The 25,254-nt window shown below is 46.5% G+C and overlaps 1 protein-coding gene across 19 annotated transcripts in view; it reads right to left on the bottom strand.

Moving 5' to 3' along the window:
* syne1a (spectrin repeat containing, nuclear envelope 1a) overlaps positions 1-25,254 on the bottom strand; it is a 74,746-nt gene that overhangs the window by 41,202 nt on the left and 8,290 nt on the right. For 11 of the 19 annotated variants that reach the window (XM_049757069.2, XM_049757071.2, XM_049757067.2 and 8 more), the window contains exons 1-56: positions 25,233-25,254; positions 23,594-23,655; positions 20,049-20,144; positions 19,562-19,645; positions 18,402-18,422; positions 18,110-18,202; positions 17,849-18,030; positions 17,592-17,788; positions 17,032-17,153; positions 16,789-16,845; positions 16,039-16,146; positions 15,599-15,736; positions 15,384-15,533; positions 15,206-15,318; positions 14,968-15,136; positions 14,792-14,888; positions 14,135-14,340; positions 13,624-13,788; positions 13,344-13,496; positions 13,116-13,259; positions 12,865-13,035; positions 12,631-12,789; positions 12,379-12,531; positions 12,084-12,218; positions 11,848-12,009; positions 11,570-11,778; positions 11,381-11,480; positions 11,100-11,264; positions 10,867-11,034; positions 10,630-10,794; positions 10,427-10,567; positions 10,195-10,355; positions 9,946-10,102; positions 9,638-9,865; positions 9,454-9,552; positions 9,211-9,386; positions 8,657-8,780; positions 8,414-8,580; positions 8,162-8,315; positions 7,419-8,023; positions 7,172-7,351; positions 6,932-7,085; positions 6,675-6,833; positions 6,346-6,528; positions 6,184-6,285; positions 5,901-6,104; positions 5,611-5,818; positions 5,106-5,218; positions 4,818-5,023; positions 4,594-4,755; positions 4,250-4,529; positions 3,963-4,135; positions 3,590-3,899; positions 3,348-3,512; positions 2,456-2,815; positions 967-1,103 (exon numbers count right to left, since the gene is read on the bottom strand). The exon at positions 25,233-25,254 is cut by the window's right edge. In XM_049757069.2, coding sequence (XP_049613026.1) covers positions 967-1,103; positions 2,456-2,815; positions 3,348-3,512; positions 3,590-3,899; positions 3,963-4,135; positions 4,250-4,529; positions 4,594-4,755; positions 4,818-5,023; positions 5,106-5,218; positions 5,611-5,818; positions 5,901-6,104; positions 6,184-6,285; positions 6,346-6,528; positions 6,675-6,833; positions 6,932-7,085; positions 7,172-7,351; positions 7,419-8,023; positions 8,162-8,315; positions 8,414-8,580; positions 8,657-8,780; positions 9,211-9,386; positions 9,454-9,552; positions 9,638-9,865; positions 9,946-10,102; positions 10,195-10,355; positions 10,427-10,567; positions 10,630-10,794; positions 10,867-11,034; positions 11,100-11,264; positions 11,381-11,480; positions 11,570-11,778; positions 11,848-12,009; positions 12,084-12,218; positions 12,379-12,531; positions 12,631-12,789; positions 12,865-13,035; positions 13,116-13,259; positions 13,344-13,496; positions 13,624-13,788; positions 14,135-14,340; positions 14,792-14,888; positions 14,968-15,136; positions 15,206-15,318; positions 15,384-15,533; positions 15,599-15,736; positions 16,039-16,146; positions 16,789-16,845; positions 17,032-17,153; positions 17,592-17,788; positions 17,849-18,030; positions 18,110-18,202; positions 18,402-18,422; positions 19,562-19,645; positions 20,049-20,144; positions 23,594-23,655; positions 25,233-25,254 — 9,074 coding nt within the window. The remainder of the gene's footprint in view (positions 1-966; positions 1,104-2,455; positions 2,816-3,347; positions 3,513-3,589; positions 3,900-3,962; positions 4,136-4,249; positions 4,530-4,593; positions 4,756-4,817; positions 5,024-5,105; positions 5,219-5,610; positions 5,819-5,900; positions 6,105-6,183; positions 6,286-6,345; positions 6,529-6,674; positions 6,834-6,931; positions 7,086-7,171; positions 7,352-7,418; positions 8,024-8,161; positions 8,316-8,413; positions 8,581-8,656; positions 8,781-9,210; positions 9,387-9,453; positions 9,553-9,637; positions 9,866-9,945; positions 10,103-10,194; positions 10,356-10,426; positions 10,568-10,629; positions 10,795-10,866; positions 11,035-11,099; positions 11,265-11,380; positions 11,481-11,569; positions 11,779-11,847; positions 12,010-12,083; positions 12,219-12,378; positions 12,532-12,630; positions 12,790-12,864; positions 13,036-13,115; positions 13,260-13,343; positions 13,497-13,623; positions 13,789-14,134; positions 14,341-14,791; positions 14,889-14,967; positions 15,137-15,205; positions 15,319-15,383; positions 15,534-15,598; positions 15,737-16,038; positions 16,147-16,788; positions 16,846-17,031; positions 17,154-17,591; positions 17,789-17,848; positions 18,031-18,109; positions 18,203-18,401; positions 18,423-19,561; positions 19,646-20,048; positions 20,145-23,593; positions 23,656-25,232) is intronic. The other 8 variants (XM_049757077.2, XM_049757088.2, XM_049757084.2 and 5 more) reach the window with 4 other exon arrangements.

Genomic DNA, 25,254 nt, shown 5'->3' with positions numbered 1-25,254 from the left:
CATACTGTTCTGTCTTTTGGTGTTATGGCTGGGTGATGGGAAGCATGCAGGTGGAGGGATGGCAAAAGTGGGTGAAGTGGAAGCAATGGGCTAAAGAGACAGAGCGGGGGATGGGGACCTCAGCGTGGGTTGAGAGGAGACATATGAGCGGGGCAAGAGTTCACCAGGGTGATAATATGAGGGATGACAGCTTGGTGCTACGAGGAAAAGGTGACCTAAAGACAACATGACAGGGATAGTTAACAGGATGATTATATGGTAGAGGCTGGTATGGGTTCCTTCAACGATGACAAAAACTGTGCTTCCTTTCATCTTACCTGCACACTTGCCACATTATTAGGCACATGTTTTATTTATAGCCATTGGCAAGGCCAAACAGGTGGCACACAAGACTAGTTCAGAAAATAAACAAAAGATAATAGTTTGACATCCCGTGTACAATGCAGGCTGGAGAAGAACACGCTTGCCGCTCATGAATATGCATGATTGGGGAAGGTCAAGGCAGGAGTGGGAGGTTTGTTCAAAAACGACTCATTATGTATTCACGTGCATGTCAGTGAAATTGCGCGGGATGCACGCACATCTGTTTTGGTGACGGGACGTGTGCGCCTCTCAACAAAAGATGCGATGCAGACTGTGCCTCAGGTGCATGCACATTGCAAAGATAATAATAAACAATAAATACATAATAAATAAAATAAATAATAAACAAAATAAATAAAATAATAAACAATGACTGTAAGTTGGCACCAGAGAACTTTTGGTGGCGCTATCAAGAAATTGCTTTTACTGACATTCACTATTTCGTCATGATTTGGTGGTCTGCTGAAAATTCCTATGTGGTGATGTTATCTTTCGTTTCCACATGTGTTCACTTCCTTCTTTATGCTTAAAGCGCATGCACTGTAGAAAAAAAAACAATCTCATTCTGATAGACAGCATGTTGAAAAGCTGCCGTCACCTCACCTGTTGTGTTGCTTGATGACAGCCGTGACGCGCTCCGACTGGGAGGCCAAGTCCCTGGAGTACTGCACCAGCTCGTTCAGTTGCCCCTTCAACTTCTCTGCCATCGGCTCAACGCTTTGCAGGCCCTCCACTATGTCCTGAACAACACAAAATGCAGTCCAGCTGGCTCAGCGTGTGTGTGCGCATGACACCGGTCAATAAGTGCCTTCACATTCCACACACACACACTCACAGTGCAGTTTGTACAAAGGCATGTTTGTTCTTAAAGGCGCGAGGAAGAGGCAGGAAGGAGACGAGCGCAACGTCTTCCCGCACTCCTCGGCGCGATTCGCACGCCGCAATCGGCCGATCATAAAATCCCGTCCTGTGAAATATGTCCTGCCTCCCTTCTCCGCTGACGTATGACCAATAATCATCCCCTCCCTCCCTTGCTTTCTGCCTCTCTCCGCCTTCTCCTACCCCGCCGCTGTTTCTCTCTCAAACATTTCCCTCCTCCTCCCGCCGTTTCTCCCTCACGTTCTCTCCCGGTGGGATTCGGCTGTCAGCGGCGCAGATGAAGCACTGCTTCAAAAAGAGGCACACAGGAAACGGAGGGAGGCTGCAGGAGGAGGAGGAGAGAACGTCAGAGTGGCTGACTCCTCCTCTCTGCGGCCGCGCTTTGGACAGCATGGCCGAGGACGCTCAAGGGGGGGGGCAGCGGCGTGAGGGCGGGTGTTAAGGCTGCGCTGGAAAAGGGAGAAGTAAAAATTGTAAACATCCGCAACGAGGCAGAGAGGGAAGAGAAAGTGGCGAGGAAGTCATCACTACTTATGTCGGTTCTAAACAGTAATTTGGATACAAAACTGAGCATCCAAATCTAACCAAAACAAAACACGAAATGCAAACTGAGGAATCCAGATTAAGTGTCTTCCAAATCATACAAACAGTAAAAGTCAATTATAAAAAAAATATGCCAAAATAATCCTGAATTGGCACCGACCTGCCATAAAGTTTCCGCCTAATCCTGCAATAACAAACAATCAAAAATGTCCACATGTGGGGAATGGCTGATGGGTAGAAAATGAGGGCAAGTGATTGGATTGTAGCTGTCACAGCCTGATTGTTTCCGTAAAGCTGATTTACGGACTAATGTGTTTTTTTCTGATTGACAAAAGGAAAGAATAATTGCACATGGAAAGCAGAGTGCTTAGTGTGCATGCGCTTTGTGTGCATTCCATTTAACAACATGGCTAATCATTTTTCTAAAATGAATACTGCGCGTTCAACCCAAATCACAATTTTTCATTACTGCAACGTAAACATACTAACAATACGCAATTACCGACGATGATGAATCCCAGTCGAGCCGGCTATTTTTTCAACCTAAACTCGTTTTTTTTTTTTTTTTTTTTTTTAATTTACACCCGTTGATTGTCTTCATTTTTCATTTTTGTAATGAGGGTTTCTGTCATTATGATGTCTTAGTGGCGGCCATGTTAACAGCGAGTACCTTAGCCAGCTGCCACCCCGTCACCGCTTCCTCGCCATTGCAAAGTCCCTCGGCTCGAATCACCTCCTGGTTCCACCCCCTGAGTCGCACGTCCAGCTCTTTCGAATCGTTCTCCAGCCGAGACGTCAGGCGCTCGTACTCCTCTTCGGAGGCGGCGGCGGAGGCGAGTGCCCCCTCTAGGCCGTCTCTGGCCCTCAAAGCGCTGCCCTCCCATTGCTCCAGCGCCTGGGACAGCGCCCCCAGCTGCCGGTCCATGGCCTCGCAGCCACCCGCCGCCGTGTGCTCCGCCGCTGACGTGGCGGTGCGTCGCACAATGCCGAGGCGCTCGCGGCCTTCTAAGAGTCGACACTCCACGCGCTCCTGAGGATTGAGAGGAGGCAAAGTTGCTAAGGAAACCGTTGGCTATAAAAACTGCGACCTGAGGATGAGCAGTCGACGCTATTTATAAAGTATTCTCTTCGGGTTGAGTGTGTGTGAAATTCAACACTTTGACTGCGTGTCTGTTTGCGTTCTTCACACTAGGGATCCTCAAACACTAATTTATTATGTGATAATTAGGATCAGAGCGTGGAAATTCAAATGTAAATCAATTGTCCTTTTTGGTCATTTCACATACTACTCTCTTTTACCTTTAGTCACAGGCTAATAAACCAGTTAGATGTGAACTGAGCCTCGGGAGGATTTTTTTTTTTTTTAATCTATGACAAAGGACTTTGAATCTATTCTGAATCCAATTAAATTTCCTGCAAATGCTGTCTTCCTTAATTGCCTATTAAGAAAATGGCATTAAACAATCAGTTACCATAGCAACAGATTATAACTAGATCGACAGTTTAGTTTTCTAAAGGACTCATTATGTCAATCCCGGTTTCTGACTAGAAGGACATCTCACCCTCACTTCATGTAGTTTCTTCTGGATAGAGGTAGAGTCTCCAGATGTGTCCGACCACTGCTGTAGCTCCTCCCCTGCGGTCATCAGCCAATCGGTGAGCTCCCGGACAGCCTCCAAGTATTCCTGGTGTTCCAGGACCACGCTCTGTGCCAGGCAAACTTTCTCCTAAAGAAAAGCCACAGCCGTTGTAAACATGAAGGTTTTGGTGACATGAAGTAGTGATGAGGCAACGTCCTTCGTACCGCCACCAAAGCCGCCAGCTCGTCAAAGTGCACCTGCAGCTGGGTCCGAGCGCAGTGGTTAAAACCGGCGTCGCCGGTCTTCTTGAAGAGTTCTCTGGCTTTTTCTTCCAGACTGGATAAGGACAGCTGGTGGTCTTCCATGTCGGTCAGGAGGGCTCGCAGTCTCTCAAGCTGCGAGGCCTTCTCCCTGGGCGCTGGCTGCGGGGCAAGGGAGGCACGGACCTCCCGCTCCACGGCCTCCATCCAGCGCCGGAGCTGGGCTGCGTTTTCCAAGTATCCGGTCCACTGAGATACCGTCCACTCGAGACGACTGACAGAAAGTAAAACAGAGCATTAAAACTGATTCTTTATTTGTTTGTACAGGCCTTCCCACCTGTGGCAACTCATGGCCGTGACAAGCAGCGTGGCCCAGGCATCCTCCACCTCCTGGAGCTGCGAGCGTACAGCTTCCTGTCCGCCGGCGCCGGAGCTGCGCAGGGCCATCTCGCCTTTACCCATTGCCATAGTTAGCTTGACCTCGCCCTCGCCTTTCAAAAGTAGGATATCCTGTGCAAACAGTTGGGATCAAAGAACTGCATCCAAATGTAGGTCAAGTTAAATAACAGCACTCTCTAGTGTTGAAAAGGTTCAAATGCAGCAAAACCGCTCATCGGCCCTCACCTGCACAGTCTCGAGCCTCTGCTGCAACTGCTCCTTGCTGCCCATGGTGCTATCAACCGTGCCCAGCTTCTCCTGGATCTCCTCTAACCAGGCCCACAGACCCTGTAGGGTCTCCCCAAAGGCCTGGTTCTCTTGGCAGCCTCGCAGCCTCCCCCTTGCGGCTTTGAGCAGAGCCCGGTGTTCCATCTGGAGCTGGCCCGCCACACGGACCTCTTCGCCGGACCCGCGTCCTGCTTCAGACAAGGACTGGGCGTCCTGGATGACACGCTCGATAGAGTCTCTAAAGGAGAACAGTAATAAGTGACTACTTAACAGCTGGAAGCCTATGAAAAAAAGGTTTGTACCGTCTCGTTAAAAGCTCTTTATGGAGGCTTTCCACCCTATCCAGTTCCTCTTTGGTGTCAGGGGCGCCTTGTTGGCTGTCTGCCCCAACAAGAGACTCCCTGTTGAGGCTGAGCCCCATTTGCTTCAGCCAATCTCTGAGACCTTCTACAGCATCATCAAAACTAGGGAGGAGAGAATTCATGTATTTATTTGGCAACTGTGTCACGGAAAAGTGATCCCTTACCTTTTGAGGAGTTGAATGCTCTCCTCCAGGGCTCGTTGGCTGTGAGAACATTCATCCAGGAAGCTCGTCCACTCTCTCCGGCAGGAGGAGAGATGCTCCTGCAGTTGTGTTGCTGCAGCTTTTGGCAGGTGGAGGTGGAGCCTTTCTGCGTCCTCACAAATGCGACGGAGACGCTCCTTGCCCTCTGAATTCCACTGCCTTGACGACTGCGTATGTAAATATTACAAAATGTGGCCTGCACTTTTCCCAACAGAACGGAAGAATAGCACCACAATTTGCAAGTTATACCTTCAATCTTTGCAACTTTGCTGTGAGGATGCAAACGTCTCCCGACTGATTGGCACATTCTTTCAACTCCGACTTCAAACCCGAGAGCCAGGAATGGAATTCTTGGAAAAGCTCTGCTTCCGCCGCAAGACAAAATAACAAACACTCAGAAGGCAAAGCTCTAAGAACTCCACACCCCTGTACTGGAAAAGTGAAGGAACTAGAAGGGAAGCGTGCTGCTAAAGCGTATGGGAGGGCTAGGCGTGTCCACACGGTTGCCCCCGGCAACCGGGCCTAAAGGACTCCCTCGGGAGCTCATGTGACAAGAGCAGCATCGCTCGAGGAGGCACAGGTGTGTGCTGGAGCAGAGAGAGAGTGCACTTGTGCACCAGACAGTGATTGTCAATGGAATGTACGCCACTTAAGCGCTCTCTAGGGGACGATTAGCACTAAATCCGATGCTAATCTTTATCCTGAACTGACAATATGGATGAGGTAAGATTAATTGGTGGATTCAAAGGCTCACGGTTCAAATGGAGGTGTAGCACATCCTGCAGGTTGCTCCTGGCCTTGGCGCAACGCTGGACGGCCTCCTCGGTGCGCTGGGTGACGGCCGTCAGGTCGGCGGCGAGGCGAGAGAGTTCCGGAGAGGAATGGGACCTGGTTAAGATACTCAGAGACTCTCGGGCTGAGTCCAGGTCTGGCCTTTGTTGCTCGGCAACACTCTGAAGATCCTGTGAGAGCATGAGGACATATTGTCATACCATTTTATGTTCCCTCAAAAAGGTAGAGAACAACAACATACATATCGCTTACCTTAATAGCATCAATGGTTTCAGGGGAGGTGGCCTCCTTAAGACTCGACAAGGAATCCTCGACTTTTTCAAGCCTCTCGTTCATCTGGGACATGAGATCCTCCAGACGCTGCTTCTGGAATGTGAAGTGGCTCAGAGTGTGTTTGGTCTGGTCTAACACCTCCTGAACATGGACTAACTTCTTCCTCAGATCGGACTCCAGCACCTAAATCAAGAGAAGAACATAGTCAGAATCTGGATATGGCTTCCATCAGTCATCGTTTTTGCAGACACAATGTCTTTACCTGCATTTGTAGGGGCGTTTCCTCCAGTTTAGCATGCTCCTTGAGCTCCCCGACTCTCTCTAGCAGAGCATCTAACAACCCTTTCCTCTTCTCCACTTCAGCCTGGACATAAAAGTGAATGAATCTTAAAGTCACAACATGACGTTTATGATCCGAATCAACCTGAAAGTTGGCAAGACAAGCCTCCATGTCGTTGTCGCTGGTGTTAGCAACACTCGTGCTGAGTTCAGCGATGGAACTGCAGATGGTCCACTGATTCATGTCCTGCTCCATCAGCTTGAGATCATCCCAGAGGGTGACGCAGTAGCCTAATCGTTCCGTGTTGCTTTGAATTCTCTCAGACGCCTGACAGCGACACAAGCCAGCATGTCAGGACTTGTTTACTCATTACTAGGAACAGCTGAGCACTAAATTTCATATGAGGTGCTAATCTTCAATACTTCAATTTAAATCCTGTTTGAAATTATTTAGGTGCATTTCTTGTTACTCGCCTCTAACCACTGGGCCCTTAACGCCTCCACGTCTCCGTGAACCATGCTTGCGTCACAGTCGGGAAAGCGAGCCAGTTCTCGATGCAGATCCTCCACCGCGGTGATGAGCTGGTCCATGTCCTCTTGCTTTTCTCGGAGCTCACCCAGCAGCTTCTCGTGCTACGACAACAACAAAGTTTCAAAATTCACAAATGACCACATAAGACTGGTAGCAAATATAAAATACGGGTAAAACTGCAATGGCTGTTTGTTCTCACCAGTGAGAAAGACCTCGTGGCTTCCTGAGCGTTGTGGTTGTGATCGGGCAGGTTGTGAGCAAGCGCACGGGCTTTCTCCACCGAAGCATCGAGGATCAACCTCAAGCGGTTGTATCGGCGCAGGAGATCGAGTGCCCGTTGACTCTGCTCCTGACTAATAAAGAGCAACAAGAATAAAAGAAATTGTAACAACTGACACTGAAGATGCTGCATGAGAATGCTGAAGTATTTCAAACTGACCTTTTGGTGATGAGAGTCTTGACGTAGTCCAAGGCAGCCTTGACCACATCAAGGTCTCTGAGGGCCTCCCCTGTCCGCTCCGTGTCCTTCTGGGCCAGCTGGCTTCCTGTCTCCTCTAACCACTGCTGGGACTTATGGAGGGACTGAAGTTCCTCCTCCAGCTGGCTCAAGTAACGCAGCCTGTTGGGACAGAAACAAGCAATAGTTGGAAAAATCCACAATGTTTTATGTCAAATATCAAGTGTACCTGTTTTGAAATGCTTGCACAGAGCATTCTTTGACCACCTCCTGTCTTGCTTTACACTGCAACGTCTCCAAAGTCTTCATTACCTCCTCCTTCTTCCCCCTGAAGGACCTCCACATAGCTCCAAGGGCTTCCGCTTCACTCTGCCTCCATCCCAGACTGCTCCGCGCCTCCTCCAGGCACTCAACGAGGGTCGCAGCCTGAGCCCTGCAGGAGGTTTTCCCGCCTAGGTGAAGGTGGGCTTTGCTCAGCTGCCCGTCCAAGGCTACGGCCTCAGCCTCAAGGCGGGCCACGTCCCTCGTGACCTCTCGGTGGAGCTCATCTGTTTCGGATGGATCCCAGCTCCCTTTCCTCACCAGGGCCTCGCGAAGACGGCCGACACCCCCAACCGCTGCTTCTCGCTTCTCCAGGTAGGTTTTTAACTCATTCAGGCACTTTTTGCGGAGAAGCTGTAGATGTTCACTTTCAGTGAAGGGTTGTAGGCAATCTTCTCTCCAGGCTTGGAGCTTCTGCTGAGCTTCTGGGCTGGAGCACGGAAGCAGGGCTGATTCTCTTTGTTGGAGAGCCTCTCTTAGTGATGAGTAAGCTTTTAACTGAGAGTCTTGCTCCTGGAATTGGAGAGTTAAACAAACCTATTAGGTAAGCAGGACAAGAAGGTAGTTGAACACAATCTATCCTGGAACGCTCTCTGATCCGTTTATTTGGTCTAGAACAAGACATACCAGGTACATAAACTAACATCTCACCTTGAGCTCCGTGAAGGCACCATCAAGATCAGTAACGTCAACCTGTAGAGAGCTTCTCAAGACAGATGGGAGATGTTGGCTCTTTTGGCTGAGTGTCAAAAGAGCGTCATTGAAAAGCTCCAGCTGAAACAACTGACGCTCCAGCTGCTCATGTCTAAAAGAATAATGAGAATGAATTCATCTTTGCCATGCTGGCTACTAGCCTAGCGAGCTGCCCCGTGTAAATTCTATAATGGATGAAAAGTAGATTACCTGCGTGACATTTTGCTCTTCAGTGAGGCATATCGCTCCTGAAGTTGGGTGAGCTCGTCATTCAGCTCTCCGACCCGAGCTTCGGGGGCAGACGGGTAGAGACACGACACGATATTTAACAGACCCTCAAGTAGGGCGTCATTGGAAGGGGTTTCGGTCTGCATCTCCTGTTCAAGCAAAATGCAGAAGCTCAAGCAAACAGCGAGACCCATGATGGATAACGAAAAAAAAAAAAAAAAATACCTGGATGTGTTGCAGCTCCAGCGTGAGCTTCACCTTGTCTACACAGAGCAGCTCGTCGGCAGGACAGCAAGCAAACTCGCAAGCATCTATCCAGCTTTTCATGGATAAATATTCCTTTTCAAATCTGTGTGGATTAAAAATAAATATCATACATTGTGTCATAAGATAAGATAGAGGATAAGAAAGAAAGAGGAAGGCCGCTAAAATATATATATTTTATATTTTAATATATTAATTTTTTTTTTTTTTTATGTCAAGCAACACAAATACGTACAGCATTTGACAGGGTCATTATTGTTTCCTCTGAATAAAATAAAAAATATCGAAGAAGCCTCTCGTGATAACAAAATGGCGTTATTAAAATAGAAATAAGGACGGCTGCCTGCGCTACGGACGGTCAGACAGACAGGCAGTCAAGAGGGAGAGAGAGATTGAAGGGAAAGCAGTAAACAAAAGGAAATAGCAGCGACCTTACAATTGTAATTAGATACTATGTTGCGAGGAAACGCAAGATAATAACAAGCCTCGACTGTCGAGTCAAAATTGTTTCTGACCTTTGCCACAGCGTTAGAAAGCTCTCTAATGCTGATTGTTTCTCACTGGCCTTTCCCAGTAACTCTTCTTGGAGTTGCTGGAGTTGGACTACCTCATGCTCCAACTTGGTGCCCTCCACAGCTGTACACAAAGCCATCAGTCCAGGCTTCAGTTGTTCCACTGACCGGCACACCTCCTACGAGGAAGACAAAAAAGTCATCTCCAGCCCAGCACATTCCTTTTTTTTTTTTCACTTTTCTTACCATGTGACTTTGTAGGTTCTTGAAAGCTTGTGATGATGATGAGCAAAATGTAACAGGAGTATCAAGCTTCTCTTCGAGATCATTCATAGTTTTCTCAACCTAAAGACATACAACACATAATCCGGTTAAGTCAAAAAAAAAAAAAAGAAGCAGTCAGATATTTCAGCGTATGACAAAAGATGACCTGCTCCAGGTTGTCGCTGCACCTCCGCCTATAGGAGGCGCTCTGGTTGAGCTGCCCCGTGCGTTGCTTTGTTTTCTCCATCAGTTCTTGCCAGGAACGCCTCATCTGGGTGACCCGTTCCCGAAGACATCCGGACTCTCCGGGGGTGACAAACCTGGACAGTGCCTCGTAGTCCTTCTCCATGTGGAGTAGCAATGATCTTCTCACCTCTAAACCTTCCGCCACAACCTAGAGGGATGTGGGTTTTTCGAAACACATCTTCCTTTGCTAATCAATCAATTTATATCCTGTCGGGATTGACCACAGACCTCAACAATGCCGATGTGTTCGTCCAAGTAATCGGAGGGTGAGTTGAGCCCGATTGCATCCAGCGCTCTCTGCTTTTCATTGATCCACGTGGAAAACGTCACGGATTGCTCGTTAAAGCGCTCCCACGACGAGCACGTTCTCTCCAGATGGACAACACTGGAAGGAAATACATGACGTGAAAGTAACAATGCCTCTTCCGATCTGTGGTTGTAAAGATAGAAATGTCAAAAGTGTGTTCGGAAACTAACTTCTTCTTGAGGTGGTCTTCAATCTGCTCGACTGCTTCCCTGCTGGACTGGGCCTGATGTAGAACCGCAATTTGATTCTTCGGCCCGAGCTGAAGATCAACCGCCTCCTCCAGGAGGACGTCTGCTCTCAGGGAACAGTCCTCAAGCTTGATGAAAAGCTCCTTCAAACAAATAAGCAGAATATTAGAGGAGGGATACTAAGCAAAGAGTCAATGTAGTCATAAAAAGACACCTTGGTGTGGTCCAGTTCGCTCCTCAGGCTGTCCAGGTTGTTGAATATAAACTCTTTGTGTAGATCAATGGTGATGTCGCTAATGGACACTTGAAGTGTTTCCCACTCACGTTCAAAGTTGCGCCAGGAGCTCAAGGTGGCCTGGAGATCAAATATGTCAACAGCAAAAAAACTAAATAGTGGATGTTGATGATCACGCTTACCTGTAGGCTGCGCTCCCTAGCGCTGAATTGGCGGTCCGCTTCTCGTACACGTTCCTCCAGCTCGTGTACCGAGCGACTAAGCGCCTCTCCCAAATGGATCTGCTTGGAGTGGGACACCAAAAGATCTGCCTCCCTCCTGAGAGCCTGCAGTTGTTTTGAGTGTTGCTGTAATAAATACATGACAACATGTCAATAAAGTTCGACATTATAATAAAGAGAACATTTCTGCAAGCACACCTGATGAATAAGAAAGAGTTCCTGGGCTTCTCTTAGATCCTCAGCATCCAGAATCCGGTTGATCTGCTCTCCGGTTTCCTTCCCAGCTCTCAGGACCTCCTCCAGAGCACCGCGCACTTCTTCCCTGAGCTCCTCCAACGGGAATGCGCCGGAGCCTTCGCCGCATTCCTGTGAGGGAAGGGATGCTAGGAGGCTGGAACAAAGTACAAAAGGTCGGACAAATCGGCCAATACCTGGCAAAGTGTGGACAACAATTCCTTAAAGTCGGCTGAGAGTTTGTTCAGGGCACTTTGCTGTCTTTGTGTCTCCACTTCAGAGCTCACATCAGACAGGCTCAAAAGACGACTCTTAAGCCATAAGAGGCTCTCTTCTCGAGCGTCTCCTACTTCTCTCAATGCCTAAAATGAATTGCAAAAAAAAATGGATAATCAATTATGAAGCCTCAGACATGACGGGTGGATTTTTTTTAAAATGTGGTCAATCAATTGAAGCAATATTCAGCATGCTTGCTCACTCGAGCAGCAGCGTCAACTTCCTCCTGATGGCTGGAAGTTCTTGCCGTCTCCTTCAGGTGTCTCCTCTGAGATGAAAGCCAGTCGGAAAGCTCACAAAATCTATGTGAAGAAAAAAAAATGTTCAGCTTTTACTTAGAGTATTAATGCAGAGAGCGTAACGGAATTTTAAAAAACGAATCACTGGCCACCTATCATTCCATTCCTTCCACTTATCAGGATGCTGCTCCAGTGTGACGCCGGTGCTCCTGATGCGCTCGGCGACGTCCTCCACAGCCCTCCTGGTGGCATCCAGCCTTCGATAAGCCGCGTCGTTGTCTGGCAGTTTTTGACACAGATCCTCCATGTTCCTAATCCGCTTCTCGCACAAAGCCAGAGGTTTGCGTTCCCTGAAGAACATCTGCAAAGGGAAGCCTTGCTGAAGAGAGGAATTGTTTTCCCGGTGCTTTTATAACTACCGATGGCTCACCCTGTGCTCTTGGATCACATGATCGCTGCTAGAGGAGCCAGACAAGATGTGGAGTTCTCTGTCCAGCTCTGCTCGGCACTCTTGGAGGACGACATCGATTGAATACTGCTCCACCTCTACCTTCAGACGCAGCAGGTGTGACGGTACCTCGCCCTGGATGTCCTGCGACAGAGCATAAAAGCATTTGTAGACGACAAAATGTTGCTCTAATTGACAATGCACTTCTTAATAATGACCTTCCAGTGTTTGTGTAGTCTGCGGACTGTTTCTTGCAGCCCCCGTTGCTCCTCTTCTGGTAGGATGTCAGTGAGTTCATCACACGCCTTCAAGAAGACGCTCAGCACGTGCTGGTCCAGTTGACTGAAAACATCCTACATGACAAAAGGGAAAAAGGCAAAGTTGACGACGATGTAACGGTGATGTCAAGGCATCGTCTCAAAGTATTTCCCAAGCATCCAATCGGATCGCTCTGATGTCACTGCTAGGCTGGGGACAGGTTTCATACAATGAAATTTTTTGATGTGATCTCACCGTGTGCTTCTTCAGTAATTCCTCGGCGTCCCCCGACTCTCCCAAGCAGTCCTGAGCTCTCTTCAGCACTGCCTCCAGATCCTGTCTGGATTCCTCAAACCTCCTCCTCAGACAGTTGTTGGCTTCTTCCCGCCTCCTCCACTCTGCGATCTCCTTCAGCAGAGCGAGAGAGAATTTTTTTTTACATTAACGTCCTGTCTTGTATGCACTCTCAGCTGTATTAAAACGTGTACACTCATTTCAAATTCAAACCTGCGCCGAGCCTTGGACTTCAGCCAATTTCTTCTGCAGCAAACCGGTCTCTAAGTTTTGAAGCACCTTGCTGTTGGAGAGCGCCCTCTGCACCGTGTTGTGGTTCCTCTCTATCACCGCCAGACAGCGTTTGCAACTCTGCTGCTGGTTCAAAAAGTCCTGAGGACATTTCGTTCGACAACGTGTTACGATTCCTTGCGCATCTTTGGTGTTGAACTTTATCATCACACGCACCTGCCACTTGTGGCCGAGCAGTGTCGGGCTGGGCGTGTGTGGGTCGGCGGCACTAATGCGACGGGCGCGCTCCAGGGCTTGATAGAAGACAGACATTTGTTTCTCCATCTCCTCCAGCAAAGGCAGAAGGGCGTGGCATTCCTTCACTAAGGCGGGGCAGCGCTCTCTCACCTTGAAACAAAGCTTTAATCTATTAAAAACTGCTCAACTGAATTATTGCAACTACTAAAATCAATTTTCCATACACCTACCAGACTCAAGCGACTCTTAGCGGTCGTCATGGTAGCGATGACCCCGGCGGCCTCGTCGTGCGGTGCGTCTTTGGCGAGGAGCTGAGCGCTGCGGCCGGCCAGCTTGTAATGCGTCTCCATGGCGACAAGCTTTTGCTTGGTATTCTGAAATGAGAGGTACCATTCACCATGGTAGAGATATAATAATAATGTTTGTCGATATAATTTATCAGAATGCAAAATTCTCACGTCCACGTCTTGCAAAAAGGCTCGGACACCGAGGAAAGACACTTGTACTGGAGCGCTGAGCCTGGCTTCTGCTGTATCTAATAGTTCTGTCAAAGTCGACATTGCCTTTAAATGGTCTTTTCGCCATTTTTCCAATCCGTCAACTTGGTCGTGCTATAAAAAAAAAAGACAAGACATAAAATTAGAACTTGTACAGCATTTTCTAGACGCTTCTACTCAGTTGCCCATCGGTCTTGAATTGTCAATAATTTCAGCTTCCAGTTTTTTCTTTTTTGGTTACCTGCTTGACTTTAAGGAAAAGCTCCCTCCATCGTCCATTCAGGAGGAGGAGCTGCTGCTTGAGCTCAAACGACACCGTCTCGTCACACGTCTCGATAAGAAAATTCCCCGCGTCGTTCATGGCGGCGTGCTGATCCATCCAGTGGCTGTGATTCCTGAAGAACTCCTGCAAGGGAAAGCGGGGGAGAGATGAAGAGACAAGCAGAGGCGATTAGAGAAACAAAGAGAGCTGGTTAAAAAAAAGAAAAGAAAAGCTTACGGCTTAGCAAAAAAGTAGACATGCAAATTAAGAGGAAACAAAGAGGGCAGACAAGTGGAAAGATGACAGCTCATCAAAAAATGAGACAAAGTCTTGGATTTAATTGAAGAATCAATAATAGTAATTAGCTGACTAATCCAAAATGTGTCATCTGCATTGTCAAGCCAAAGCGATAAATTAAATATCCTCAGCGCGTCAATGAGTTCATTTCATACCTGCTGCTCCGAAATTGGACAAAGGAGACTCGTCGTACCTGCTTTGTGTTTTCCGGCTGTCTTAGGGCTCCCTCGGCGTCCTCCAGCCAAGCTTGGAAAGAGGCCACCGTGGAAACGTAGCGATCCCAGTTGGATAGCACCTCCTCCAGCATGCTCCTCACGCTGCGCACTTCCATGGACAGGCTCCTCCACTGGGCCGCCACATCCCGCACATGCCGGCAGACCCCCGTCTCTCCTTCATCGGCTAGAGGCAGGCGAGTTTAAAGTTGAAGTCAATATTATTCTAAACCAAATTGACTAATTGTGACAAGGCCTTGGCTGGAGACAACACATTGAAGCCTTTCTCTCTTGAGCTGACTTGTTCAGCTCTCGCATGGCCTCCAGCTAGACACAAACCCTTAAAACGTAATCACGAAACTAACACGCTCGCTCAGTTTTTTGGCGCCCGGAGATGTGCAGAAATGGAGCAGCCTCCCCAAACTAGCAAATGAGGGTAGTATTCCCCACTGAGCGGGTGGTGGAAGCTCATTTAGAGGTTTTGCCTGCAGACGTGGAAGCAGATAGCTGAGATTCTTGTAGCCATGTTGACGACGAGGGGGGCGGCTGTCATATAGTACGTTTTCATTTCGTTCCATCATAATTAAAACCAAAAATGAAAACACACAAATGCACTACAAACGATTTGCTTTGTTCACCTGAGCTGTCAGCGCTGATGTAAACCTCCGCAGCTCTTTTCAATGACTGGTATAACGTCTTGTAACTTTCAAAGAAATACTGCTTCTCCACAAAAACCTAGTGGAGACAGAAACAATAATAGTTTGTAAATTTTCTAGCAAAACGGGATGGATGAAATGATCTCGTTGGGGCTTACGACATAATCGCGTAGCATCTGTTCCACAGATTCTTGTCGGCCGTATTTGACGATCCAGGATTTAAGCTTCGATTCCGCCTGCGTGAGAAAAGCCTCCATGCGGTGTTTGTGCTTCAGGAATTCCATCTGAGCCAGCTGGATGTTGCAAGATGTGGAGATGAAATCCAACCTAGGAGAAAAAAAAATGGTAAATTGAAATTGCTTACATACAATATTTAGGTAACCTTTTCATCCAAACCTCTCAGCCATGTCTTGCAGCTGCTCAGGTGGCACAGAGACGCCATCGATACTTCTGTCCTTACGGATCCGTTGGAAGACCTGCTGATGACCCTCAAGGCTCTTCAACACCTCCTGTGAAGTCAATCAACACAATTAAAACAACTACCGTGAGTCATTTGCGTGTTGTGTCGGTCAACCTCGCGTCGTTCCAAGGCTTTGCTGACGGCTGCCCCGTCGCTGATTTCGACATTTTGTCGCAGGACTCCTTCGGTGTGGTGCAGCCAGACTCCGAGCGCGTCCAAAGGAGCAGGAAGGGACGTGTCCAGCACCAGATGCCAGTCCAGGAGCTAAAATACAAACAGATAAATAGCATGTGATTAATTGTGCATGATTTTCATGTGTCTTTCCTCACCCTGTTGGAGATCCTTTCCCAAGCTTGTTTGACCAGAGCCTGATCTACTGTCAACATTCCGTCCTTCTGCGTGGACTTTAAGGAATCTTGCATATGCTTCCTCCGCATCTCCAGCTGCACACGAAGACTCTTGAATAACTACACAAAATAAATATGGATGTTTGTTTGCATGTATTTTACTTGACTTTGTTTTTATTTTCATTTTACTTTGCTCGATCAGCAAATTATACTGCACAGTGAAGGGTGTGGTGAAAACGAAACTTATGCCTCGGCTTGGCGGAATAAGCCAGACAGACTGAAAAAATGACAGGGCTGTCGTCTGATCCCCTCACTGTAATGCCAAAGCAGATTAAGCTAATAATGGGAGTGTCTGTGGCCAGTGCGCCCACTCCAAACCACACACACGCACACACACACACACACAGAGTGTACGCTCTGACCTGATACCGCAGAGCGAGATTGGCCTCGGTCTCCTGGGCGTGTAGCGCGTCTTTCTCCAGCTGCTCCAGCCACATTTTAAACTCCCTCAGGCTCTTTCGTTGCTCTCTCTACAGGAGGTTGACACGGGGAGGTGAAAGATGAAGGAGAATATGGATATGGAAATTGCCGCAAAATGGGAGAAATGAAAATCAGACAAAGACAACCGAGGAGATAGGCGAGGGGGGCGGGGACGGATTGATGAGAGGACAGAGGCGGGAAAGGATGAAAGTGTTGCCGTTAAAAGTGCGTTACTAATCCTGTGTGGTTCTCTGTTGGACAAAATGTCAAAACAGGCTACTTTGTCTCAGATCCCCTACCGGGATTTCAAGTCGCCATGACGATAATACGGTCGATTCAGCTTTATCATTTTTTCCTGTGGGAAGCCAGTGTCGAATTTAATGACATCTTAATCCTAAATTAATTCTAACATCTTTATTTTGTCCAACACTTTACTTTGTGATTGCTCCTATAGAAACAAAGCCTCCCTTCCAAAAAAAAAAAAAAAAAAAAAAAACCTCAGATGCATATCATGCCAATGCCAGAGGCTTCCATTGCCATGCTAATGGAACCAAGTGGGAACATGAACACAAAAGCTAATATGACATCTTGTCATTCTGGAATCAGAGCTGGGGAAAACCCGCAGGCCTGACATCAGATAAGAAAGCGTCTGGGAGTGGGAGGGATAAATGATGACATCAACGTCCTCCTACCTCCAGCATTTCCTCGATATCGCGAGGAGCGACGAGGCCATGCTGCGGGATAGACGCCTGCGTGACAAGCAACGAGACAAGGACAGCTGTCACCATGCCAGCCAGACACCAAGCAGGGAGCAAATGGTTGTTCTATATTTAGCCTTGAAATGGCAAACGTCACCACCGATGTGTTACGCTGACATTTGGCGGGAAAGACAAGGCGTGTGAAGAGAAAATGACATCACTGTGACAGCTGTTTACCTCCTCATCTTCATCTGCCGCTGGTCCCTCTGAGGCACCGCGCTCTCCGTCAGGATGGCGCTTCAGGAACTGGGCCACGTACGTCATGATGGATTTCTCATCCGGCTTGTCTACGTCCACGTCTGACAAAATGACGTCCGCGGAGCGTAATCAGACATCAAGCAGATATGAAATCAACCTTCAGCGCTACGGAGCCAAATCGTCTTTGGACTATTTTCCGCTGTGGTGAATGCCGCGGACCTTAATTACGCTGATGTCAGGCTTGATTTGTCAGCGTTTATTCTGGAAATCTGGCATGAGGGGGCACAGATGGTTGGGCAGCATGAACGCTAATGTGATGTTCAAGCTGACACACATAATTTGACTCTTTAGTTTACTTAACAATTGGTTTTGCATTGACTCACTCATGCGGGGAGGAAAAATAAAAAGGTGACAGGTTAACAATTTAATTCTAATTTAATAAGGGCTTGGAGACGCGGTGATTTCAGCGATCAAGTCGGAAGAATCTGTTAAATCGTATTTTAAGGAATCAAGGAAATATCGAAGGAAATGTGACGTACCCTCAGGGTCAAGAAGTTGTGCGATGCCTAACTGCGTTTCGGCTAACAGAAAAGCTTCTCGCAGATTTTCTCGGTTGGAGTGTCTTCTTGAGTGCTCCATGTCTACTAGATTGGGCCGAAGGGCGTGGATGATGGCAAGGAAGGCTAAGCCACTTCGCCAACTGGGACCAAAGTCTTTCACTTCGATTCCCAGACGCCTAGGAATGAGAATTTATTAGATTGGGGTTTTAACAATACTTTTTTTGCAGACTACGCACTTGGTGGCTGTCTGTTGGACCCATCTGAGGAGGGCCTTTCTAACGCCGCCATGTACAGGTGGCAGAGGCTTCTTCTTGATGGGCGGGCTGGCGTTCTCGCTTCCGCTAGCCGAGCCGTTCAGTGAGGAGGAGCTGCTCGACGAAGGTTGGATTAGTGGGAGACTGCAGGTTAGCTCCTCGATCTGCAGTGGGTGAGGAGAAAAAAAAATATCAGGTCGATTTCATTTTGTATTTCCTTCATTTGCAAAATGGATTAAATACCTGGAAATAGAGGATGATAGTCCACACCAAACCCAAGACGATCGACGGTCGACCGTCTACAATATCTGTTGAGTTGATGTTCACCAGTTTGATCTGCATGAAGAAAAAAAAAAAACACACAATATTGCAATGTGCATTCAGACTGCATTCTGATTACTTGGCAAAATCTCACAGCATGGACACATTTATAAACACTGTGAGATGGAATAGGAGGGAAATGTTGGGTTGATAAATTTAGTTAACTAATCCTTAGCTAGCTAAGAAAGCACATATAAACAAAGACGGTACTGACCGGTGAGCCCCTGTAGGCAGACTAGAAGGCAGAAAAAGAAACGTAAAAAACGGCTCTCAAGATGTGTTTGATGAAAGACGGACACCTTGTAGAGCGTGTGATGATACATTTTCTATATCCTCACACAGAGCATTACAGAGGCGCGGCAACACAACAGGTAATAAGCGACACTTCAAGTGGGGGAACACGGAGGGTCGGGTCAAGTGAGGGTAATCTCGGGTGCTAGAAGGGGGTCAGTGTGGTGATCCTGATAAGAAAAGCACAAGTTCATAATGGAAACCACAGCAGGTTATTTGGCCGGCATTGGGATTTAGTCGGAAAAAATATATACTACATAAGATTTATTTATAAATAGGTCTAACTAATCATATTTTCACATAAATATTAAAACAAAAATCTTGTGAGAACAGGCATGAGATTATATTATTTAGGCTGAACATAAATACAGTCTAGACATACATTGGATTTCCACACAGTGTGTGTTTACATTTAATTTGAAACATTGGATTTATACACACATACACAAACACACAAACAGACACACACGCACGGAGACTGCTGACGTCTGATCTCCAAGTTTGCAGATTACTGGTGTAGGATTTATGGTTTAACCCTGTCACACTCGAGGAAGAGGGGAAATCAATGTCTTCGCAGAAGCTTGCATGGCTTTATTTAGATAGCCGAGGACGGACGAGACAGCAGGGGAGGCGGGGGGAAGCCTTGAATTTGTGTGACTGATCTCACTGAAGACGCAGTTTACTGAAGCGGTTTGTAATTAGTTTATGTAATTGGGCGCATGATGCCGGCAAGCTGATTGCCGTGTTGGACGAGAGGGAGAAACGTCTAGAAGCAGGTGGGTCTAGAACCTCTGTCTCACAATAGTCAGGGATTCACCACATAGTGTTTTTTAAAATATATTTATTTTATTTATTCATTTGTTCATTTTTTTATTTATTTGTTTATTTATTTTTTTTGTAGCAGAGTCAACATGAACACGTCTGACTGTATCGATTTCAGCAGGTGCAGCTACAGAGAAAGCGGCGAGGTAAGAAGTTAAAGGTCAAGCTTGTTTTCCACGTTTGCACCCACGAGGCTGTTAGTAAAAAAAAGAACAACAACAAGAGGAACAGCTAAGATAAAAAGAAGAGCCCATCTCCTACCTTCCTACCCTGGAGGAAGTTGAGAGCGGTGCCGATGTTTGCAACCCAGTGGATTCGCTTTAGCTTCCTGCCCTGCTCACATGGCTACAGGGGACAACAAGGGGTGGGGTTCAAAGACACAACGCAGATTGAAGCAAATGCAAAAAACAAAGAAGACATTCTTTAGCATTGTAGCAAAACATTGTTGTAAAAGCATTCATTCGGTTCCAGTCCAATCCAAACTGCACACTGATCAATAGAACACACATCACTTCCACCTGAGGCAATATTGACATAAGTAAGCACCAAAAGCTATTTGGTGTGTGTGTTTTGACCAAACTCTTCTGTGTCCTTGTAAATCTGCCGTTTTCCATTCACTCGAACATCCTAGTAAGAGCAAATCAATGCTCATTTCCACGTGGAAGCGAAGAATGCTTCACGTTCACATGCGCTTCATTAGATTAGATTAACACGCACTCGCACAACTCGATGCATTCCAAGGCCTCACCAATTTTTGGCCAGAGAGCACCTCCAGCAAGGCGAGCAGCTTCACACCGTCCTTGATATCCTCAAACAGATCCGTCACGACTAGAGGCGGAATACGCTGTCAAAAAGAACAGAACATAAATTTAGATTTCACATGCCCTTGTTTTTATACGATCCAGTTATCAACATTTTTGAGGATAAAAAATGTTGCTGTTTTTTATAGTCGGGCATATGTAAGCCAAAGTCAAGGGAAAAAACTGGATAGACTTCAGTTCCTAAAGTCTTTTTATAAAGTCCATCAAACTCTGAATAAAAGCATTTTTGGGGGGCTAATATCCTGGCTGAGTGGTAAAAAGTCCAACTGCCACATTAGACGACATTAATTTCAATAGGAAATCCTCCTACGGATGTACTTGGAGACCCAAAAGCGTTTTTTTTTTCTCCCCCCCCGATGTAGCGTATGTGTGTGATAAGTGGAGTCAGTGAGGGGCTCAGCGGGGCTCTGAGTGGGGTCTTCAAATCCTAAAATATGCTGATGATGTCAAACCGGATCCCCCTTCTCATTGACTCTCTCGCTAACCTTTCAGACTAGAGAGGCGTGGAAAAAAAAATCCACATATCTCTAGTTTTTCGCCGACGCCACATCAAGGATTTCTCTTAGAGTGCAGTCACATGGGGGGGGGGGGGGGGGGCAGAATAGCTCACCATTCACAGGGAGATTAGCGGTGTGTGTGTGTGTGTGTGTGTGTGTGTGTGTGTGTGTATGTACCCATCAAGTGGATGTGCAAGAGAGGCATAATTGCACAGAAAAAGAGTGGCAGCGAGACAGATGAGAGAGGATGGAGTGAAACAAAAAAAAATCCACACCCCCAAGCCTCACAAAAAATTAATTAGTTCAACACAGTTAAAGCTTTTCTTCTAATGTCATTTCACGCCTTTGCTTATTAAAATACACAGAAAAAAAACCCCGCATGGGTGCCTCCTTTTAAAAAAAGACACCACACAAGAAGAAAGGGTGAAATCAACCCGTGGGGTAATTGAAGTTAAATTTACCTTTTGGGGCTTGATGATCCCGAGGCTAATGAGGGTATTTGGGGATAATTACAAAAATAAGAAAGTAATATCCATTTCCTCTGCTGAGCTACATGACCAAGACCACCCCAAAAAAATAAATCAAGGGTCTTAATGAGCTAATTACACATGAGTGTCTGGTGCCGTAATTGATTGTGTGCGGAGGGACTCGGGGACGGCGGCTTCTTGTTTGAGTCCCCTGAAACGCTCCACTCGAGACAATTCTCAAGAATCAACAGTGCGGAGGAAACAAGAAAAAGCTTTTCCAAAGTCATCCAACGTCCCATTGTCCCTTTCATAACATATTTGGCATGTGAATATGGATCAATTTTTTTTTTCTCCACTGAGATGAGATGACTGCAGGTCTTAAAGAATTGGCTGCATGTATGCATCATTACGATGATTTGGGCTTAAATCTGAGGGCCACCCTGTGGGGATGCACATTTCTGCCAAGGCCAATTTTAATAGCTTCTTGGACCAGGTAGTTGTTTTTGATTTTTTTTTTTTTTGCATAATTTTGCTTCACAAAAGGGAATTTCCAGCATCACCCAAACACAGACAAAAAATAGCACAAATAGCACAACTGTACTTAATAGAGCTCATATGTCCATGTTTGGGAGGCTAATGAAAAAACTTTCCCAATCACTTGGCTGTGTAACCTGAGAGAAGACTCAGTGTGACTGAAGCTGTTTAGCGAAGAAACGCCTCAGCGACGACGCAACCTCTGCTGCTGACATCGGCCACTCGCTAATTAAGCTTTAACCGTCTCGGAGGGGATTTGTCAGAACGCAAAGTTGGGAGCACGTTCGATGGATTGCAACCCCCACCACCACCATCACGCCAGCGCCATGCAGGGGGGCTTCCTGATACTACACTTGTCTGAATATTATTAAAATGGTGCCTAGAGATACAAGTTTCATTTGTTCCAGGACCACACTCAACTAAAAACACAAATGATATTACTCAGTTAATAGAAATGATTAACATACATATTATATATAATATATATAAATATATATATTGTAGCATTATTCACTCCAGATTTCATACTTTGCTCTCATACGAGTGTGCACATGTACTTCATAATGTGACTTAACTTAATCCGGTGAACTGCGAAGTATAATAAGACTCATTAATCATCTTTGTGAATTTGCCGTTCTCACACGCTGAGATAGCTTTTGTTATACCTGTGGAGTTTGAGGGAAAAAAAAAAAGTGAAGGGGGGGGGGGGGGGGTAGTTGGTAAAAAGCCCCCCAAAAATCCCAGTAGCCTCGGCACCCCCCTCAAAGCCATGTCTCAACTCACCTAACGATTAATCACACAGCTTTAGGCGGTGAATTAAAAGACGGTGATAACTGGTAGTGGACTAATCATCTGCATAGCCAAGGGCGTGATCTATCCCTCGGAGAGCCGGGTTCAACCAACTGTTAAAGCTCCTCTGTCTATCTCAAATCCTCTAACAACTTAATGGCGTCTCCAGGAACTTTCTGAGTTTTTTTTGTCTCCCCATTAGAAGACCTTCATTCACCTTCTCTTGCTGCTCATCAGGGTTTTTTTTTTTTTATATGACATTTCACCTGACTACTCAGTATAGCCACGGTACTGCCAGTGCAATCAACCCGATGGAACTTGAATTGTTGGCAGCCACAATATTAGGTACACTCAGCGTTTTGCTTCCAATCTACTCAAGAATATCCTAAAACTTGACAAAATAAATAAACCATGTGTTTACCTTATGTGTCATTAAAAATTCAAGCACTTCCTATATGCTATTTGGCTGTGGATAATTTTCCGCCGGCGTGATCCCGAAGCGTGAGATTTCATATTACGTCAAGGTTTATTCCCCGCAGGGCGCTTTTCAAATGAATTTTCTGCATCACGCCGCCACGGCTCAAGGTCTCCACAGCTGTCTGAGTCCAATAGGAAGGAATACTTCATTGTGTTCAAGTATTTGTCTGAGCTTATTAAGCTAAAAAAAAAAATCTTATCCGGAAGCATTGAAATTTGTAAGGAGTGTCAGTAGGTTATCAATTCTTGAATGACAAATGTTAGCTTGCAGGAACAAAGACGTCGATTGTGTTAATTGCTGTAATGTGAAAGTGGTAATTAGAGTGTAAAGCTTTCCTTGCAGCCAATTGAGAGTGAGAGAAAGAAAACAATAAGAGGCACCACACACAACTGTGTGTGCGTGTGTCTCTCGGTTTGTGTGTGTGTGTGTGTGTGTGTGTGTGTGTGCGTGCGTGCGTGCGTGCGTGCGTGCGTGCGTGTGCGTGTGTGTGTGTTGGCTTAGCTGCCTGGTCCCATGACCGGCTCAGCAATGTGTTTTGAAAATGGAGCAAATGTCAACGCAGGCAAAGCACTGAAAAGAATGGCAAGTTGGATTGAAAAGGAGGACGCGGGTGTGTTTGTTTGTGTGGGTGTGCGTGGGGAGGGGGGGGGGGGGGGGGCAACAATGCAGGTTGTGCAGCTTGCAGTGGCAATCAAACCCAATCTTACCTTTGCCAAGTGGGAATTGATCCATTTGGTGAATGTCCTCTTCTGCACAGACTCCTGCTCGTCTGTAAATCAAAGGCAAAATAGTCGATTAGAAACAAAGAAGAGAATGAAGTTTGACTTGGCGGCACGTGTGGCGACGCAATATCCTTGAGATCTCATCAGCAAAAGAGGACCGGGAGTTCCTCCACTTTAATGAATATGCTGACAATTTGATTAAACTCAAGTTGGTTAGTGGGTCACTGAGTATGGCGGGCATTCAGGTGCGTGTGTGCGTGTAGCTTTTCATTCATAAATGATAATGCAGATGGGCACGTTTCAACGAGCCAGTGAGCAGCTCCCTCCTGGATGAATTTCTCTCTTGACCTGATCAAATATTGATACGCGGTAATATCGGGAGGGGAAATGAGAATAATGTCAGCCACCTTAAAGAAAGAACACGCGTGACGGAAGGAAAATTGGCACCCGCGTGTGTGGCGCAGTCAGTGGGGACGAGGTGACTTTGAGCTCCCGCTGGCATCCGTTCAATATGTATAAAAGGCAAGCTCAGCAAACGAGCCCGCAAGCGGCATTTCAACACACTTGATTAGCTTCTTGGGCTGCATGGCTCTGTATCGTTAGCCCAATCAACGGCGGCCTGGCTCTTATCTTAATGAAATATCATTGAGGTCTGTGCTTTGTTGTCCTGGCGGCTGCGGTTGCTGTGGTAACAAAGCCACAAATTGGAGGAAGTGAAGGTACAAACTCGCGTTGTACAGTATACAACCTCTAATATGTATTGATTTGTTTGTGTACAATGTACACAAACAAATCGATACATATTAGAGGCTTTTGTTTTAATGAGTTGAAATACCATGACCGCATTCAGGCTTATTTATTTTGGCTTTTTTTAATCTCTTCTTTAAATGCAACACTTTTCCCAAATAGACTACTATTAGGTTAAAAGATAAATGACGTGTTTTTTTTTTTAATTGGGTGAGTGAGGGAACCGATTTGTTGCATTTCCATTCATTTCAATGTGAAAAGTTGATTTGTGATATGAACCTGGTCATGGACCGACAGCACCACTGTACTATGGCATAATTGTATCACTTGTGCAACATTCAAAATGTTACTTAAAACAGCCTGGACCAGCTTTTTTTCCCCCATAGGTCCATTATGAGAATTATTAGTTTTGCATGTTAAATAGTGCACGTTTAGGTGTGCGGTGCCTTGCTTAAGGGCACCGCCAACACTGCAGACTGGCATCCCTCCAATGGGTCCTCCTAATTAACATCTGAGTCGCTCACAGTGGCTCTCCAACCTGCCATCTCTTAAGACTTTACAGATGGAGCTCCTGCTGTACATCCCCTTTAAATATATGTGAAGCCACCCCACAGCTGAACAAATATCTTCCCCACGGGGGAAGACTTAAGACTCACATGTACCCACAAACACTCAGCGAGTTCCAAAAGTATTTGGACAGTAGTGATTTCTGGGGGTGTTTTTATTTTGCCACCAACACTTCATAAAGAAATTGTGACTAGACTTCCCACAAATTAAAATCCAGCATTATTATGGAGAAATATTCTGTAACGAGTACGCGGTACACTGCAGTGGCACACACACACACACGCATGCTGAGAGCAGCTTACACACTCACCACGGAGGTAGAGGTAGAAGCC

Source organism: Syngnathus scovelli, chromosome 20 (genome assembly GCF_024217435.2).
Source record: "Syngnathus scovelli strain Florida chromosome 20, RoL_Ssco_1.2, whole genome shotgun sequence".
NCBI classification, from domain to species: Eukaryota; Metazoa; Chordata; class Actinopteri; order Syngnathiformes; family Syngnathidae; genus Syngnathus; species Syngnathus scovelli.
This window is presented reverse-complemented; position numbering and strand designations above follow the sequence as displayed.